At 40.2% G+C, this 16,342-nt stretch overlaps 1 protein-coding gene across 4 annotated transcripts in view; it reads right to left on the bottom strand.

Moving 5' to 3' along the window:
* EPB41L4B (erythrocyte membrane protein band 4.1 like 4B) overlaps positions 1 to 16,342 on the bottom strand; it is a 249,728-nt gene that overhangs the window by 32,264 nt on the left and 201,122 nt on the right. For all 4 annotated transcript variants that reach the window (XM_037889908.2, XM_043540419.1, XM_037889909.2 and 1 more), the window contains exons 20-22: positions 13,221 to 13,325; positions 7,557 to 7,695; positions 6,994 to 7,071 (exon numbers count right to left, since the gene is read on the bottom strand). In XM_037889908.2, the coding sequence (XP_037745836.1) occupies positions 6,994 to 7,071; positions 7,557 to 7,695; positions 13,221 to 13,325 (322 nt within the window). The remainder of the gene's footprint in view (positions 1 to 6,993; positions 7,072 to 7,556; positions 7,696 to 13,220; positions 13,326 to 16,342) is intronic.

Below are 16,342 nucleotides of genomic sequence, written 5' to 3'. Positions count from 1 at the left end.
ATCCATGATATGAGAGTATTATGATATTTCTATTTTGGATAAATTGGAGAATTGAAAATAAGAATCCACAACTGATACGCTGAATTCAAAAGGTCTGACTCAAAGTCACATGAGATATGCGTGGTGGTCTTACATCCTGGTAATGGTCTGAAAGGTTGTCAGAAAAATTCCTTACTGCCCCCAAAATTCCTGCTAGTATCTAAATCAGTGGTGAGGAACCTGCAGCCCATCAGAGTAATCCACTGGCAGGCCGCCAGACAGTTTGTTTACATTTGCACCATTGCCCACAGCTCCCAGTGGTCGCGGTCGCTGTTCCCAGCCAATGGGAGCTGCAGGCGGCCACGCAAATGGAAACAAACTCTCTGGCGGCCTGCCAGTGGATTACCCTGACGGGCTGCTTGTGGCCCGTGGGCCACAGGCTGCCCACCACTGATCTAAGTGAGCTAAAATAAATTGTGTTGGTTAATCTTGTAAAATCCCATGAGATTTAGGACTGTTATATGACACTTTGACCAGCTGTCTATTTATTGCTGAAGAAGAAACTGCAGTCCAGTCTCAAATCTCTTTGCACCTTCTCTACCTCTCCTTCCAGTCTTTGTTGCTTTCTCTAATTTTTTGTTGTTTTGTTTCTCTGTCTATTGAATCAAGCTAATGAGTAGACTTTGCTTACTTCATCTTTGCAGTGATAGTTTTTGAGCTCTGCTTATTTGTTTTTGGCTAATTTACACTTGTTTTTTGAATAGTTTAAATATGGCCTTTCATTAGGGCCTGGCTGTCTGTCATTTCTATCAGCATCTGCAGACTCTGTTAAAGCTACCACTGTTGAACGAATGAGCTGTTTCAGCCATCTTCACGCTTCTTTGAATGTAAGCAGTTGAAACTGCTGAGCATTCATTTTTCCCCAATTTTTCATTAAAAATAAAAAGATTCAAGCAAATTCAAATAGTCAAATAGGCAAGTTTGTAGAGATGCAATCGGGCGTAACTCCCACGCTATTTCTAACTGTTCCTCCCATGTATTATAACAAGGACCACTATCAGTCTACTCTGTTCTGGGACGTCTAATGTCTTCAAGATTATTAGGCCTAAAGTGAGCATGAACATAACTTAATTTTGGTTACATTCAATTCCCGTTCCAATGCTTTACAAGTTAAATGGATCAAATTCTGTGCTCTTTCATATTCTGTGCAAATCCACTAAAGTCAAGAGGATTGCATGGGCCCATGGCAAGTATTTCTAAAGTTTAAACATTTGTTCCAAAATCACCTTCAATTAAAAATACATTTATGATCATTTTAATCTTTCAAACATATCGATATATACGCTGTGACAGGGTCAGGGCAGATGGCTACAGGAGAGTGATAGAAGGTAGATATATAAACTCATACCACAGTCTTGGTAAATACAAATTAGTGGAAATAATTTCCCACTTTCTACCAATAGGTGGCACATGTGGCACTAGTAATTTGCTACAGTGCATATATGAGCAGGTATAGACTGCATGTATCATGAGGACAGTAAAATGCTTTTTTCTATTTATTTTAATGATTTAATCATTGTGAATAGGCTGTGATCCTATCCCATCCTCCAGGTCAGTGTCCACAGGCACTGAGTTAATGTCCATGCGCACCCCTTCGTGGAGTCTGGCTTTACTGGTAACACAAAAACAAGATTCATTAATGTACTCCCTTTTGGGCTGCAGAATGCACCCACCACCTTCCAAAGACTTGTAGATAGTCTCCTAGCGGGATTAGGAGAATATGCAGTCACCTACCTTGACGATGCGGCCATATTTTCGGATTCCTGGGCAGAACACCTGGAACATCTACATAAAGTCTTCGAGCGCATAAGGGAGGCAGGACTAACTGTTAAGGCTAAGAAGTGTCAAGTAGGCCTCAACAGAGTGACTTACCTTGGACACCAGGTGGGTCAAGGAACTATCAACCCCCTACAGGCCAAAGTGGATGCTATTCAAAAGCGGCCTGTGTCAAAGTCAAAGAAACAGGTCCAATCCTTCTTAGGGTTGGCTGGATATTACAGGCGATTTGTACTGCAATACAGCCAAATCGCCACCCCACTGACAGACTTAACCAAAAAGAAACAGCCCAATGCCGTTCAGTGGACCGAAGAGTGTCAGAAGGCCTTTAACCAGCTTAAAGTGACACTCATGTCTGACCCTGTACTAAGGGCCCCAGACTTTGACAAGCCGTTCCTAGTAACCACAGATGCGTCCGAGCATGGTATGGGAGCAGTTTTAATGCAGGAAGGACCGGATCAAGAATTCCACCCTGTAGTGTTTCTCAGCAAGAAGCTGTCTGAGAGGGAAAGCAACTGGTCAGTCAGTGAAAAAGAATGTTACGCTATTGTCTACGCTCTGGAAAAGCTACGCCCATACGTTTGGGGACAGCGTTTCCACCTGCAAACCGACCATGCTGTGCTACAGTGGCTTCATACCGCCACGGGAAATAACAAAAAGCTTATTCGGTGGAGTTTAGCTCTCCAAGATTTTGATTTCGACATCCAACACATCTCAGGAGCTTCTAACAAAGTGACTGGTGCACTCTCCCCTGAAAGTTTCCCAGAATCAACTGGTTAAAATCGTCCTTGAGATGTGGAAAATATTGTTCGTCTTTATATACTTGGTAGTATATTTAGAGGTGCATGTGTCTTATTAACTCTGTTTTCTCCTAGAGCTCCAGGAAGAAATCACAGCCAGCGTTTCACCCTATCTGTGATTTGGGGGACGTGTCATAAATATAAAGGGAAGGCTAGCCACCTTTAAATCCCTCCTGGCCAGAGGAAAAAACCCTTTCACCTGTAAAGGGTTAAGAAGCTAAAGACAACCTCGCTAGCACCTGACCAAAATGACCAATGAGGAGACAAGATACTTTCAAAGCTGGAGGGGGCGGGGGAAACAAAGGGTCTGTCTGTGTGATGCTTTTGCTGGGACCAGGTCAGGAATGCTCTTCAGAAGTTCTGTTAAGTTAGTAAGTAATCTAGCTACAAATGCATTAGATTTCCTTTTGTTTAAATGGCTGGTAAATAAGCTGTGCTGAATGGAATGTATATTCCTGTTTTTGTGTCTTTTTGTAATTTAAGTTTTTGCCTAGAGGGATTCTCTATGTTTTGAATCTGATTACCCTGTAAGGTATTTACCATCCTGATTTTACAGAGGTGATTCTTTTACTTTTTCTTCAATTAAAATTCTTCTTTTAAGAACCTGATTGCTTTTTCATTGTTCTTAAGATCCAAGGGTTTGGGTCTGTTTTCACCTATGCAAATTGGTGAGGATTTTTATCAAGCCTTCCCCAGGAAAGGGGGTGTAGGGTTTGGGGAGGATTTGGGGTGGGAGGGGGGAAGACGTTTCCAAGCGGGCTTTTTCCCTGTTATATATTTATTAGACGCTTGGTGGTGGCAGCAAGAAAGTCCAAGGGCAAAATAGTTTGTACCTTGGGGAAGTTTTAACCTAAGCTGGTAAAAATAAGCTTAGGGGGTTTTTCATGCAGGTCCCCACATCTGTACCCTAGAGTTCAGAGTACAGCATAAACCTCAGCATAAGTTCACTTACCAAGCTTGGAAGTTCCTAATATTTCCTTCTGAGACTTATTCTGTCCTATCTCCTTAGTTCACTGTGGGCCCTAAAAGAGGCTGGCTCCTCCCCAAGTTCTATCCTGATGGGAGATTTCTGAATCTATTTGTCAGCATGACTCGGGAATAGTTACCCTGAATATTAACACAGAGTTTTAGCACCTGCGCCCCAGATGATCCAGAAGAAGAGCCGTGTTACAAATCATACTTATTTAATACACAAATGCAATAGTTCCAGCTTGTGTTTTGATTTCCAGGTCCTGAAAAGCTACAGATATGTAAAAGAGATGGATATGGCAGAAAAGGCACTGGTACTGTAGAACAGTTTTAATAAACCACAATCCAGATACTCCTCATTTTATATCCTAACTCCTATATTTTTGAAAAATTCACAGTTCTGGGCTGAAGTGTAATGCAGTGTGCCAGCAAGGAATTCTGGGTCGAGTGTGCCTAAGCTACTGGAGAGACCTGGGAACGTTGAGCACGGGACTTGGGCAGCTGGGCCACAGGGCCCCACATCCCACAAGAAATCTGTGCCCTGGGAGTGTGCCTGAGAAGCCAGACTTAGAGACCATGTCTGGATGTTGCTCAGATTTAGGAAGCCTGGAAGCATCTGGGATCTAAAGGTTGGGTCTAATACAGCAGCCGAGTGACTGTCCCACAAGGGGGAAGAGCTGTAACAACCTGCTCTGTGATTGAACAGAGGAGGCCAGTCTTCAGTTTTATCAGTCTGGCACACAGCACTGAAAATTAAAACAAACCAAACAAAACCAGATCCTGCCCCCCCACCCAGATATTCCAGTCAGAATTCTGAGATTTCAGTCAGAAAGACTGTGGGTATTTCGAGATTTTGACCTCCCATCCACAGAAGAAAGATATTTGATTCTCTCTCTCTCTCTAATTTCTGTCTTCTCCTGGAGGAGGACAAGTTACATAGGAGTTTGGTAAAGACATGCTCTATGTGTGGTATACATTAGTTTTAATAGTATTTAAATTAGCTCTCACTTGGTCCATATTTCCCTGCTTTCAACAGCCTTGCTCTTGTTCTCACAGTCACTTGTCACATGCACTCGTTTCACTGATGTTTGTTCTCTCACCTCTGAAAGCAAAACAAGAACCTGCTGTATTTTGCTAGTGGAGTTCTGTGATGGGCAAAAATAGGCCCCACACTGACAACGAAGTGGTTAATGAGGCAAATAGGCCCCACGCTGGCAACAAGAGGGTTAAGGAGAGCCTGTGAACCCAGTTAGCCCCACTCTGCTACACCTGCAGCACATGCTAGGCACGGAGAGGGGAGTTAAAAGGAGCCCTAGCCTAGCTCTGGGCTGACCAGGAAGGAGAGCAGAGCTCTGCTTCTCTTGATGAGAGAGAAGCCTGTTTGCAGCCCAGAGACTGACTAGCTTGCCAGCCAGATAAGCATTGTAGCTAGAAAAATCCTGGGGATTTCTAGCAGTGGGGCAAGGGTTTCTCAGTTGTCTAAGCTCCAGAGCTAGTAGCTGCAACAGGAGCAAGCTTTTTGCTGCTAGCACTGTGACAAGATGGGGTTGAGTAATTAGCTAAGCAATGCCTATAAAATGACAGTGGAGCTACCAAGTGACCCCCAAAGATCCTAAAGAGAGCCACCCAGCCCAGACAAGCAGAATTGAGGGAAGAGCATTGCAGGCTCCCCTACCTTCCCATGACAAGTGTCCGCTCCTGAACCCCATTCTAGCAGCTGCAGCCTCCCACATCTCCCCACCCTTGCGGGCACCTGGTCCAATCCCCTCCCACAAACTTGTCCTCATCACCGTGACTACAGTCTCTCTGTCCACCACTGTAGTTCTCAAGTCAGGAGGTAGTATGTCGAGCCCCAGTACCAAAATATCACTTCCAGTGAAGGATACATTGAGAGCACTCCAAGAACAGTGAGCAATACTCACAATAATTCTGATTCTGGGCCACATTTAACTGAATAAATACTAACGACTTGATATAAACTGAGCTCAGGAAAAGAAACGCACAGGCTCTCAGAACTTCTCCGGGTCTCCACAGTGAACGTCTGTTCCTTAGGTTTCCTGAAGTAAAGTACTGATTTTTTGAGAACTAGTCTTTTACTGTGGATTTTTTAAAGGCTAGATTGTGACAGGCCTTAATGTGGGTTGCTCAGACTGGGGCATGAATGCACAAACAGCCTTCCCCGCATTTTTCACAGCCATGCTCTGGCCTGTCAAAGCTGTAGGTCAAGGGCGGACCAGGACTGCTCTCTGAAGTGAGCCAAAGGGGATGAACAGAGGTGTGGCCTCAGCCCCACATCCGTTCTGCACCTGCTGACTAAGGGGGCCAGCCACAGCAAGGGGAAGTGGGGTGCAGCATGGTGCAGTTCTGTGCAGTCCTCCTGCACCCCGGGCTCTTAGTGAAATTTTCTTCATTTTGTGAAACATGAAGGAGAAAACACAGTCCCGATGTAAACGTAACACCAGGTGTGGAGCAATTTTTGGCATGTAGCATACTGTCTTTGAAGCAAACGGCATGTTCACACAATATAATGACATGACAGGATCTAGCCGGTCAATAAACAGTTTGGTGATATCCCATAGCTGAAATGCTTTTTAATAATAAAAAAAATACATGCCAGACAATGCTGCACCCTCTATTGCTTTTTCTAATATAATCTCTTGGTGACAATAAAGATGACATGACAAAGTGACAAGCAGAATTGCTACATGGTATTTGACCTATTTATGATGCAATGATTACTTTGGAAAATGCAGTTCAGGATCATAGTGTAATACTTCAGATTATCCATTGGGAGTCTGGGGTGAAATCCTGTTCCCACTGAAAACAATGGGAGCTTAGTTATTGACTTTAGTTGGCCTGGTTTTTAAGCAAAAACATAAATGTGCTTCAGAGTCTATTATTCCAAAGAAGGAAGTTAATGATCAACATGCATTAGGCTGCCTGTTTTCTTTTAAGCCAAGGTACGGTACTTTGAACCAACCAAAAGTGAAAGTATAGTCACAGATACAGGAGTGGGTGTTGGCTGATCTGTGAACTCAGCTGTGGGGAGGAAGCGGGGGACGGGATGTGCAGATCACTCCCAAAGATAGATCTAGCTACACATACTTATGGTATCAAAGAGGTTGGTCAAATTGGGGCAGCCCAGTAAAATGAGAGCAAATATCGCCATGATAGAAGAATTTCATTCCAACGCTTCAGCCATGATATTTGACAATGTGCACATTAATGACCTGATTTTCAGAAGCACTGAGCTGACTTCAGTGGGTGCTTAGCACTTCTGAAAATCAGACCATAATTTTCTTTGTTTGGATTATTAGACAATGTGCAACAAAAGAACATATTCATTCTGGTTTTCAAATAGTTCTTAAAGACATTTAAACATTCCTAGTTGCAAACTGGAATTATTTACCATAGGTGTGGCTTCTGTGAAATCCATCAAAAGGTCACCTGGCTCCAAAGCAAATGTACTTCCAACATCCGTGGGGCTCTAAAGGCAGAAAAATATCCCTCAAGTTGGGTAAACATTTAATATTTGTAATTATAGTTTAAATATATTTAATTAAAGAATAAATTAGCCAAGTAGATTATAAATTACACATACAGTTTTAAAGGTGTTTTGATAGGTGAATCTGGAGAGATGGACAACAAAATTATATATCTTTGAAATCCAAGTAAATATTCATTGAGTACTCATCCAAAGCCCATTGAAATTGATGGATGAACTCCCACTGACTTCAATGGACTTTGGATCAGGTACTAAATGTCCTAATTTTCTAGCTGCTGCCAGTATACATTGCATAGTATAAGTATATTGCTACAACAATTTCATATTAAAAACTACTCTCAGCTGTAAAATTATAGTTAATACTATCATCTCATAAGAACATTTAACCATAGCCACTTTCTGTCTTCATATCTATCATCTCTAATAATTTCTCAGTCTATTTATGTGACCCCGTCTCTGCATCTTACCTTTGCACCAGGTGATATCTGGGTTTGTCCTTCTGACATTTGTGGCGTACACGTTTTCTGTGACACGGGAGATGCTGATGAAACGGATGTTGATGCTGCCACTGCTGCTGCCAGTGCCGGAGGAAGGTCGTCTTCATCACTGTGGTCGTTAAAAGTGCATGAAAAGTTCATTACAAGGTATAACAGAATTTTGTTTTAACTTGCTTTGGAGGTGCGAGAGGCAGGGGGAAGGAGAGGGAAAGGAAAATCTGGACAGCAGCAGCTACAGTGCTTCTGAATGTAATTGTGTTCACCAGGCCAGGCATAATTTACTATTTTCAGATAAGTTTGCAAATAAATTAGATTTTCTTTAAATTTTAATGATTTCTCAATAAAAAATACTGACTAAACATCAACAACGAATGCAAAAACTGAAATGGCATGTAGTTTCAAATCTAACTTGATATTATGTACAAATAATTAATATGATGACTGAAAATGTATTTGATTAAAAACATACATTGGGGACTATTTCACACTTCTTTTTCATTTTATAGCTTTCATTTTTGCATTTTGCTATTCTATAGGCTTGCCGTATTGGTAAGAAAACCCTCAAATAGATATATAGGATCAACATCAGCCCTGGTATAACAGTAACTGGAGTGGATTTGGCACGCAGTATGTATGTATTTCCATTTTCAAAATGCCTTAAAGGGCAGTTCTACTCTGAAAAGTAACTGTAAAAATAACATGGCGAAAGCCCATGTGCACTGAGAACTAATGACTCCAGATCAAATTTGCTCCATTTACAGAGAAGCCATTACTTTAAAAAACCAGGCAGTCAAGTTGGGTTATTTCCCTCTCACACATGGTCACCAGTAAAAGAAATTCTGCAGGGAAATATTGTTCCCTCAGTTACCACTGCAGAACCCCACTGATCACAAGTCATTGACTTCAGTGTGGTTTGGGTCAAATTTTTAGTCCTCAATTATCCATGCACAGATGTAACTGGGGCCATAATTTTGCCTCCAGGATCTTTACTACTGGTGGTGATGTGTGAAAAAAAAAGAAAAACCAAAAAAAACACCTAAAAACTCAGCTTGACTGTCACAATCCAGTGCAAGTTTGCTTCTTTTTATTTGTAAAGTGAGCAAATGTTAACCTGGCACTTACTGAATTACAATGCACATGGAACCCTGCAATGCCAGTCTGACAGGCACTTTTCAGAGGCCTGTACTTTGGTTTCGTTTTAATCCAGGACCGTGCACCTATTGTTGCTGTTCATATAATCACTACTAACACAAGTTTCATGACACACTGCCCAACCCTATCTCAGCAAAATTGCTGTGTGGTTTGGTTAATACCAATGCTTTTATAAAATGATTAGACTTTGCCAACTAATGTGGTCTCTTCCACAGGTCATTCTTTTCCATGGAAGAACAATAATTCATCACCCACAGCAGAATAGCATGTATGACACACTGTTTTCATGTTTAAAACAAAATATAAAAATTACTGAGTTTATTAAATAGGTATTTTATTAATGCAACAAGCCAGATTTGGGCTCATGACCTAGTTAATCTCTTTTATAAACATGCAGCTGACATTTTCTCAGTCCTTATTCCCCACACTCAGCAGGGATACTCTGGCTCTATCCCCAGCCTTGCTGGGTAAATCTGTTCCTTCATACTTCTATTTTATGTGGAAGTGGAAATTCTTTTAGAATCTGCCAATTCAGAAAGGCTTCTTAGGTCACATCCAACTAAACTGAGGAATGAATTTATAATCCTGTCTCATATGCACTGTGCTAGTGTGTTCTAGCTACAGGTTTGAGCACAAGACTTTTTACCACTCTACTCCTTTCACAGCACTCCTCCTTTCACTTTTTGTACCTGCAATCCAGACACCAGAAGCTAAATCCCATTCCCACTGAACTCAATGGCAAAGATCACATTGACTTCAACCAGAACAGAATTTGGCCCCTGAAGAAATAAATGTAAGGGCTAGCTTGTCAAACACGGGTGCCTTAATTTTGCCCTCAGTATTTGGACATGAAACCATTGTATATGCAAAACCTACACATGCAAGTACCTAAAGAAAGTTCTGCAGTGGGAGTATGTTGGCTCCAGAACCCAGAGGTCAATGGATCAGAACCATTGTCTGCTAATTTGCTTTTCATATGAGGTCAGACTAGATGATCACAGTGATCCCTTCAGACCTTATTATCTATTAATCAAATTGTACTTGCCATTATTTATTTTGAATGGGCTACAAATGAAGATTTTAGTTTTGCTGGTGTGAAAATGTGAAGCTCAGAGACTCTATAATTATATGTGTTATATAAACATTTTGTTAAAAATATGTAATTTACTTTTGGTTTTGTAGCCCCTAGCATTTTAATTGCAATCTTCCACTGAGTTGCTGTTTTCTTAAGAGGCCATCATAATGGTGCAAGGCTGGAGAACTGAAAATCTATATTCTGATATTTATACAGTGAAGGTGAGATTTTCAAAAGCTCCAAAATCAAAATGTGCAAATTCTAAATTCTCCATAAATGCGGTATTTTAACTATACTTTAAAATATTGATTTCTTCCACTTGTGTAATTTTCCTGTTGCTTTCATTTTTTCTTGGGTTGCCACTACTATTCCTCAGATCTTCACATTCACCATGTTTCCAATGCATTCTTCTACATTTCAACTGATGCATTCTCGCTCTCGCAAAGACAGCTCCTTCAAACACTTTAATACATGACTGGACTTTCTGTGGGTTGGCTGTGGCTACCATTCCCATAACCATCCCTCTCAATGGCCTCTCATATCGTCTTCATTGTCTGTAACACAACCTCCTCCCCACCCTCATCCATCTCTCTTCTCTCCATTCCCTGTCTCCTTACCCTCCTCTTAGCTACTTCTCTCCATCTGTCTTTGGTTACCATCCTTCTCTACTGCTACTATCATCTCTTGTACTTCCTTTCATTCTCACTACTGTACCCAACACACTATTTCTTTTCCTCACCCTCAGTCGTTGCTTTTCCCCAATCATCTCAACTCACTGCCAGTTATTATTCTCTTTACCAACTCACCCTATCTTTCTTCATTAAACTACCTTAGGAATTAAGCTTCCTCCATGCCTATGACATTATTATAATGACATTATCCATATCAAAACTACCCACCTCCTTTTAGTATATCACCCACCATTATAGACTTGCTCTGATTGTCTGATTTGTTAATGATAAATCTCTGCTGGCACATGACACCTCCTTGATGATAGAATTGTTATCACATGCCTGACTGAGACCTGGCAGCATATGCACTCACTTTATTCCTCCCTCTGAGGATCCTCAAGTTAGTTTACCTTCTTTCTGAAAAATCCTCCAAATTTGATGAGAAGGTGGGTGACATTGCCTACCCATATTTCAAATTCTTCCCACCCAAATTCACACTAACCTTTCCTTCGTGATCAGCTTTCCTCTTTCATTACACTCCACATTCTGAAACTGTCTAATCTAGAAATAATGATGGGCAATTAACTTCTTTTTAAAATCTATTTAACTCTTCTTCAGAAATTCTCTGACTTGATCGAAACAATTGATTATTTTCTCTTCCAAACATCATCATCCCTACAGTCTTCAGTATTCCTATAGATTACTTTGACCCATTTTCCTCTAGCTTCCTTTTTGTCTTGATTCCTCTGCAGATTTCAAGCTCTCTCACCCACTAGAGAGCTCGACTGAATAAATTCAAAATTTCCCAGTAGTTCTCTGACCCTGCCATCAATGACCACTCTGATCAAATTGGACTTTGTGCTGAATAAACATTAATAGTATTTGCATTTTTATAGCCCCTTCCGAGGAACTCAAGCTGCTTTAAAACCAGTGATGAATTAAGCTTTACAACACCCTAGCGAGGTAGATATGAATAAATTGAAGCATAGAGAAGTCAAATTCACAAAGAAGTTTGTGCTTTAACCTTGATTAGAATTTAAATCTCTTGACTACCAAAATTGTGGTTAAACCATAAGACCAACCTTCATTTCCAATGTATCTGTCCCACTCATTATCTTCTCAAATATCTGGTCCCCTCACAGTTGTTTCTCAGTCCTTCATTTGCTGACCTTATAAACAAGTTCCTGATCTCTCCTGTCTCAAAATAGCAGATGGGACTCTAAACTTGTGGGAGAATTTTTCTCCATTGTGATAATAAATCTGATTAACTAAGGAAAGAGCTGTAAAAGCAGTGCCTAATTTAAGAGAAGCACATTTGCTTGAGACACACTGGACATTCGCAATAAGCAGACAACCTTGTGAAAATCTTTCTGCAAAATGCTGCCAAATTCCATGCCATGTGTAATCTCCTATATTAGCAGGGAATAATATACCTTGCATTCCTTCCCTAGAGAGAGTTGTCAATTCCTCTCTGTAGTCTCATTTGCAAACAATGATTTCTGATTAGCATGAGCTGATATACCATGGTGCAAGATGGGTGTCAGAGTGGTAACTGTGTTAGTCTGTATCAGCAAAAGGAGGGAGGAGTACTTGTGGCACCTTAGAGACTAATGTCATGTCCTGCTGGCCAAGCCATGAGTGTGTGTTCCCATATGTTAACCTTAGTATCCTGGACAAATTCAAACTTGAGTACTTACTATATATTTTGACAACCTAAATTTCTGCATAGTTACAATTTGATTCCAGTTCTTCAGTTCTTTTCCTAAAATATTCTAAGGTCTGGTTGATGCAGAATAGCTACTGTGTTCCATAACAAAAGTGATTACACATTTGGGAAAGTAACTCTCTCTATATAATGACAGATTTCAGAGTAGCAGCCGTGTTAGTCTGTATCCGCAAAAAAGAAAAGGAGGACTTGTGGCACTTTAGAGACTAACGAATTTATTTGAGCATAAGCTTTCGTGAGCTACAGCTGACTTCATTACTGAATGCATCCGATGAAGTGAGCTGTAGCTCACGAAAGCTTATGCTCAAATAAATTCGTTAGTCTCTAAGGTGCCACAAGTACTCCTTTTCTCTCTATATATTTATTGGGATCTTTCTGGATGCAATGTGCTATACAAATGAAAGCTACAGTTAGTACTACTGCATAGTTACTGTCATTGGGAAGATTAGTCCAGCCAGAGGAGCTAGGCATTATCATCCCACATAGATTGCATATTCAGTTTTTTTTCTTCCTAATGAATGTGGAGTTCTTGGTTTATTTATGCTGGTATCATCCCTCTTTCCTTCCCTTCAGTTTAGTCCCTCCCCTCCAATACATGGTGGCAGTGTCTCCCTTGCCATGCTGAGTGGTCCATAAGAATGAGTAATAATAAAACGTGGTGGTTCCAGCCAAGCTTCACCAATTTTGCCTACTTAAAATCAACCTCTAATTTCAAGTGGAAAAGGGATTTTTAGTTCCTAACTTCTACCACTGTGTAATGTTGCTGTTCACTGTTAAAGACAAGGGACTTGCATTTCAGTGGGGTATTAAGTGTGTGTAGATGGACTATTCATTTAAGTCCTAAGTACTTCAAGATCCTGAGAGATGAAAGGAACTATATCAATGTGAGATCATTATCATGTAATTGCACTCGCCTTTCAGAAGGCATATCCTGAACAATAATTAGCACGACTTTAATTTTCAGCTTGGTAGTAGAGAAAATCTTGCAAATAGTGCTGTACAACACTCACAAGCTGTACTGTCTCGTTAACTTCCTCACACGAGAAACTTTCATTTCCTGCTTTTCTGCAGTGCCTGTTGATGGTGTAGTTTCTGGTCGTACTGGTGCTGGACTTCTAAAAACAAGAAAAATGTTTGTCGTGATGGCTCTCTTTAAGCAATTTTAAGGTAAGTCAGCAAAGTTATAATTTAATGATACATTTAACCTATGAGGTAAGCAAGTGCACACTGGCAAATTTACCCTTTTCTTCCACTTGTAATCCAGCATGCAAGCGTACACACCCGTACTTTTTGTTCACAGTTGTAGTGCCCTATATACTGTGTAACTTTATAAAGCAACCATTTAAATATAGTAAATTGATGCAAAACACAAGAAAGATACTTCAGTGCTAATGACTTAAAACCCAGAAATGCAGTATTTTAAAGAGACCCACCAATTAGATTTTGTACAACTTTTTAAAAACACAAATATAACTAGAAATGTATTAATGAACTAAAGAAAATCATTAATTAAAATAGCCTTTGCTTGAAATTAAACATTTCCCTGCTGTGTTTGCAACACCAATACAATAGCAATGTGCTAGTGGATGAGATCCAGGGAACACACTAGAAACAAAAGAAATGGCAAACGTTCAATTTAAAGTGAAGATATATATGACTGATGGCGACATGACGTAGCTGTGATTGTTATGTAAGAATGTGGACCAGGGCTGTAGATATCAAAGCGGGGTCCTGATCAGAGAAGAGCTCTGCTTGCTATTGTGCTTAGTGTTCTGTAATATTTAATAACCCAGCTTGCCTTTCCGATTCCATATTGAGTTTGTAGTGATGGCGATTAGGAACAAAATAATCTTTTGAACTGTGAAGTAGGTAAATCTGATCTGGAAACCGTTGAAACGCCAATAACATGGAAACCCACAATGCTATTTTTCGGTGTCACTTTTCACTGCAAGTAACATTCACATTGTTTAATAATTAGGAAAAAGAGCTATTCCATAGCACACCTCAATATCCTTTCAGTTCAAGAACTGCTGCAGAGAGGCTAAATGTGCAAAGACCTGTATAATGAAATAATCTGAGGGTCACACCTCAACTGATGTAAACTGGCGTTCAGCGCCATTGACTTCAGCGAAGCTATCTTGTTGTGCCTTGGCTGAGGATCTGGCTCTGAATGGTCAGCATTGCCATATCTAAAACAGTTTCCTAATAGGGTAGTTTTCATTCATTACACAAGTTCAGTGAAAGTGGGAACAGAAATAAATAATCAAATATCAAATCTAATGTGAGATACAAAAGATATGCACACAGTATAATTAGCAAGCAAAGAACTTATCACATCAAAGGATACCAGACACATCAGGAACCATAAGACATCATAGGAATAGAGCAAAGAGGACCCTTACTAATTTATATCAATATGTGGAAACCCCATTGTGGTTTTCTGAATCTTGCAAAATCATAAGTGAACAATATAAAAAGCAAATAAGCATTATTCGAATATACACAAACCATTCCACTCATTTGACAAGTACAGTTTACCTTTATGACATTTTATAGTATGCTAGTAAATTTCCTGTTAGCATATCCTGCAAAAATAATGGAATTTTAGTAAGAGCAGCCCCTTATTACAATATTCTGCTATCAAATCCTTGTTCAGGGCTAATCCAACCAGTCTTTCCATTTACTTCACTGCACTTTGGATCAGACCCTAAGTGGAAGAGACCACCATTTGATTGTGCACATTATAGGCATTGCAAATTAGCCAAGGTGTACATTAGCGGAGGGCCTATTGTACTCTTACTTTAGATGAAAAGGACCAACAATGAAATTTAATGATACATTGCACTTTTATATGGACTTCAACCTAAAGATCCAAATCTCTATGAGATGTCAGATTGAGTCCATTCCACAGCACATACAGGATATAGACTCTCAATAGAGGACATATCAGGTATTAAACTGATGCTACTAATGTCAGAAGATGGATTTTTAACCCCCATTTTTCGAAACTGGCTGGCTGAGTGCCTGTTTCCACCGAAGACTTTTTTCCTCAACACAAAATTCTGCACTGCTCCATCTGCCTCCCTGCCTGTTTCCACGGAGTACATTTTCCCCAGCGGGCACATATTCAATGCGCTTGCTTCTCTCAGTATGAAACGCTCATCTGTGGGTGATTAACAGCAGGCTGGAGAGCAGCTGGCTGGTTGTCCTCGTTGGTGAATCTCAGTAGTCACAGGTGTTATAAATGGGTGCAAAATGTCAAACACGGTACTCTTCGGTTATATAACACAAATAATAGCATTTTCCCCTTAGGTCTAAATTTAGAAATATTTGTTGATTAAAGGCAGAAATCATGCTTTTAAGGCAGATACATTCATCCACTGAGGGCCACTAGCTAGTGAGCTTGATTCAAATTTGTAAAAATGGCAGGCTTTTAATCCTGTACAAAGCCCTAAAAATTACACTGACATTACTGAAAAAAGAATGAACTATAAAGCTGAATAATTTCTATTCTTACCTTTTGAATTCTATAGTGATCATATATTATCTCACATGAAAGGACATAGCTTTTCAAGGAGATACCTTGTAATTATTTTGGCTATTTAAAATAGAGTCTTTATGTGCAAATATAGACACTTTCCTTATTATGTGTAGTAAGTGACACAGATTTGAACAAAACCTGATGTTCTGGAGGTTCAGGATGACCCATGCTTTAAAAAAGCATAGTATATTACAATGTCTTGTAAGGTACCCTTGCAATTCCATGAATTGACGGGAAACATTTTTTTGCAAATGTATCCAACTGCTTCAGCATAAGAATGAAGATATTGAACCAAGACACAGCATCTTAATGATTTGGCATGCTGCATAATAATCTGTCATTTCCTAGTGAGAATGACAATGACAATCATGAATGTCAGCCTGTCATGACACGTCAACAGAACCTGCGTAAAATTAGAGATATAGCATGCTTCTCACCAGAGCTCGGAGCTTTAGTGAACCAGCTCCTCCAATCTCACAAGCCTGCTGCAGTTGGCTCATTAGCCTTGCAAAGAGTAAAAAGTAAATAACTTGAAGGTATGTCTTCAGTGAAGAGTTGGCGCGAGCGGGCATCTGGGTTTAGCCTAATTCA

This window comes from Chelonia mydas, chromosome 2 (genome assembly GCF_015237465.2).
Source record: "Chelonia mydas isolate rCheMyd1 chromosome 2, rCheMyd1.pri.v2, whole genome shotgun sequence".
Classification (NCBI taxonomy): Eukaryota; Metazoa; Chordata; order Testudines; family Cheloniidae; genus Chelonia; species Chelonia mydas.
This window is presented reverse-complemented; position numbering and strand designations above follow the sequence as displayed.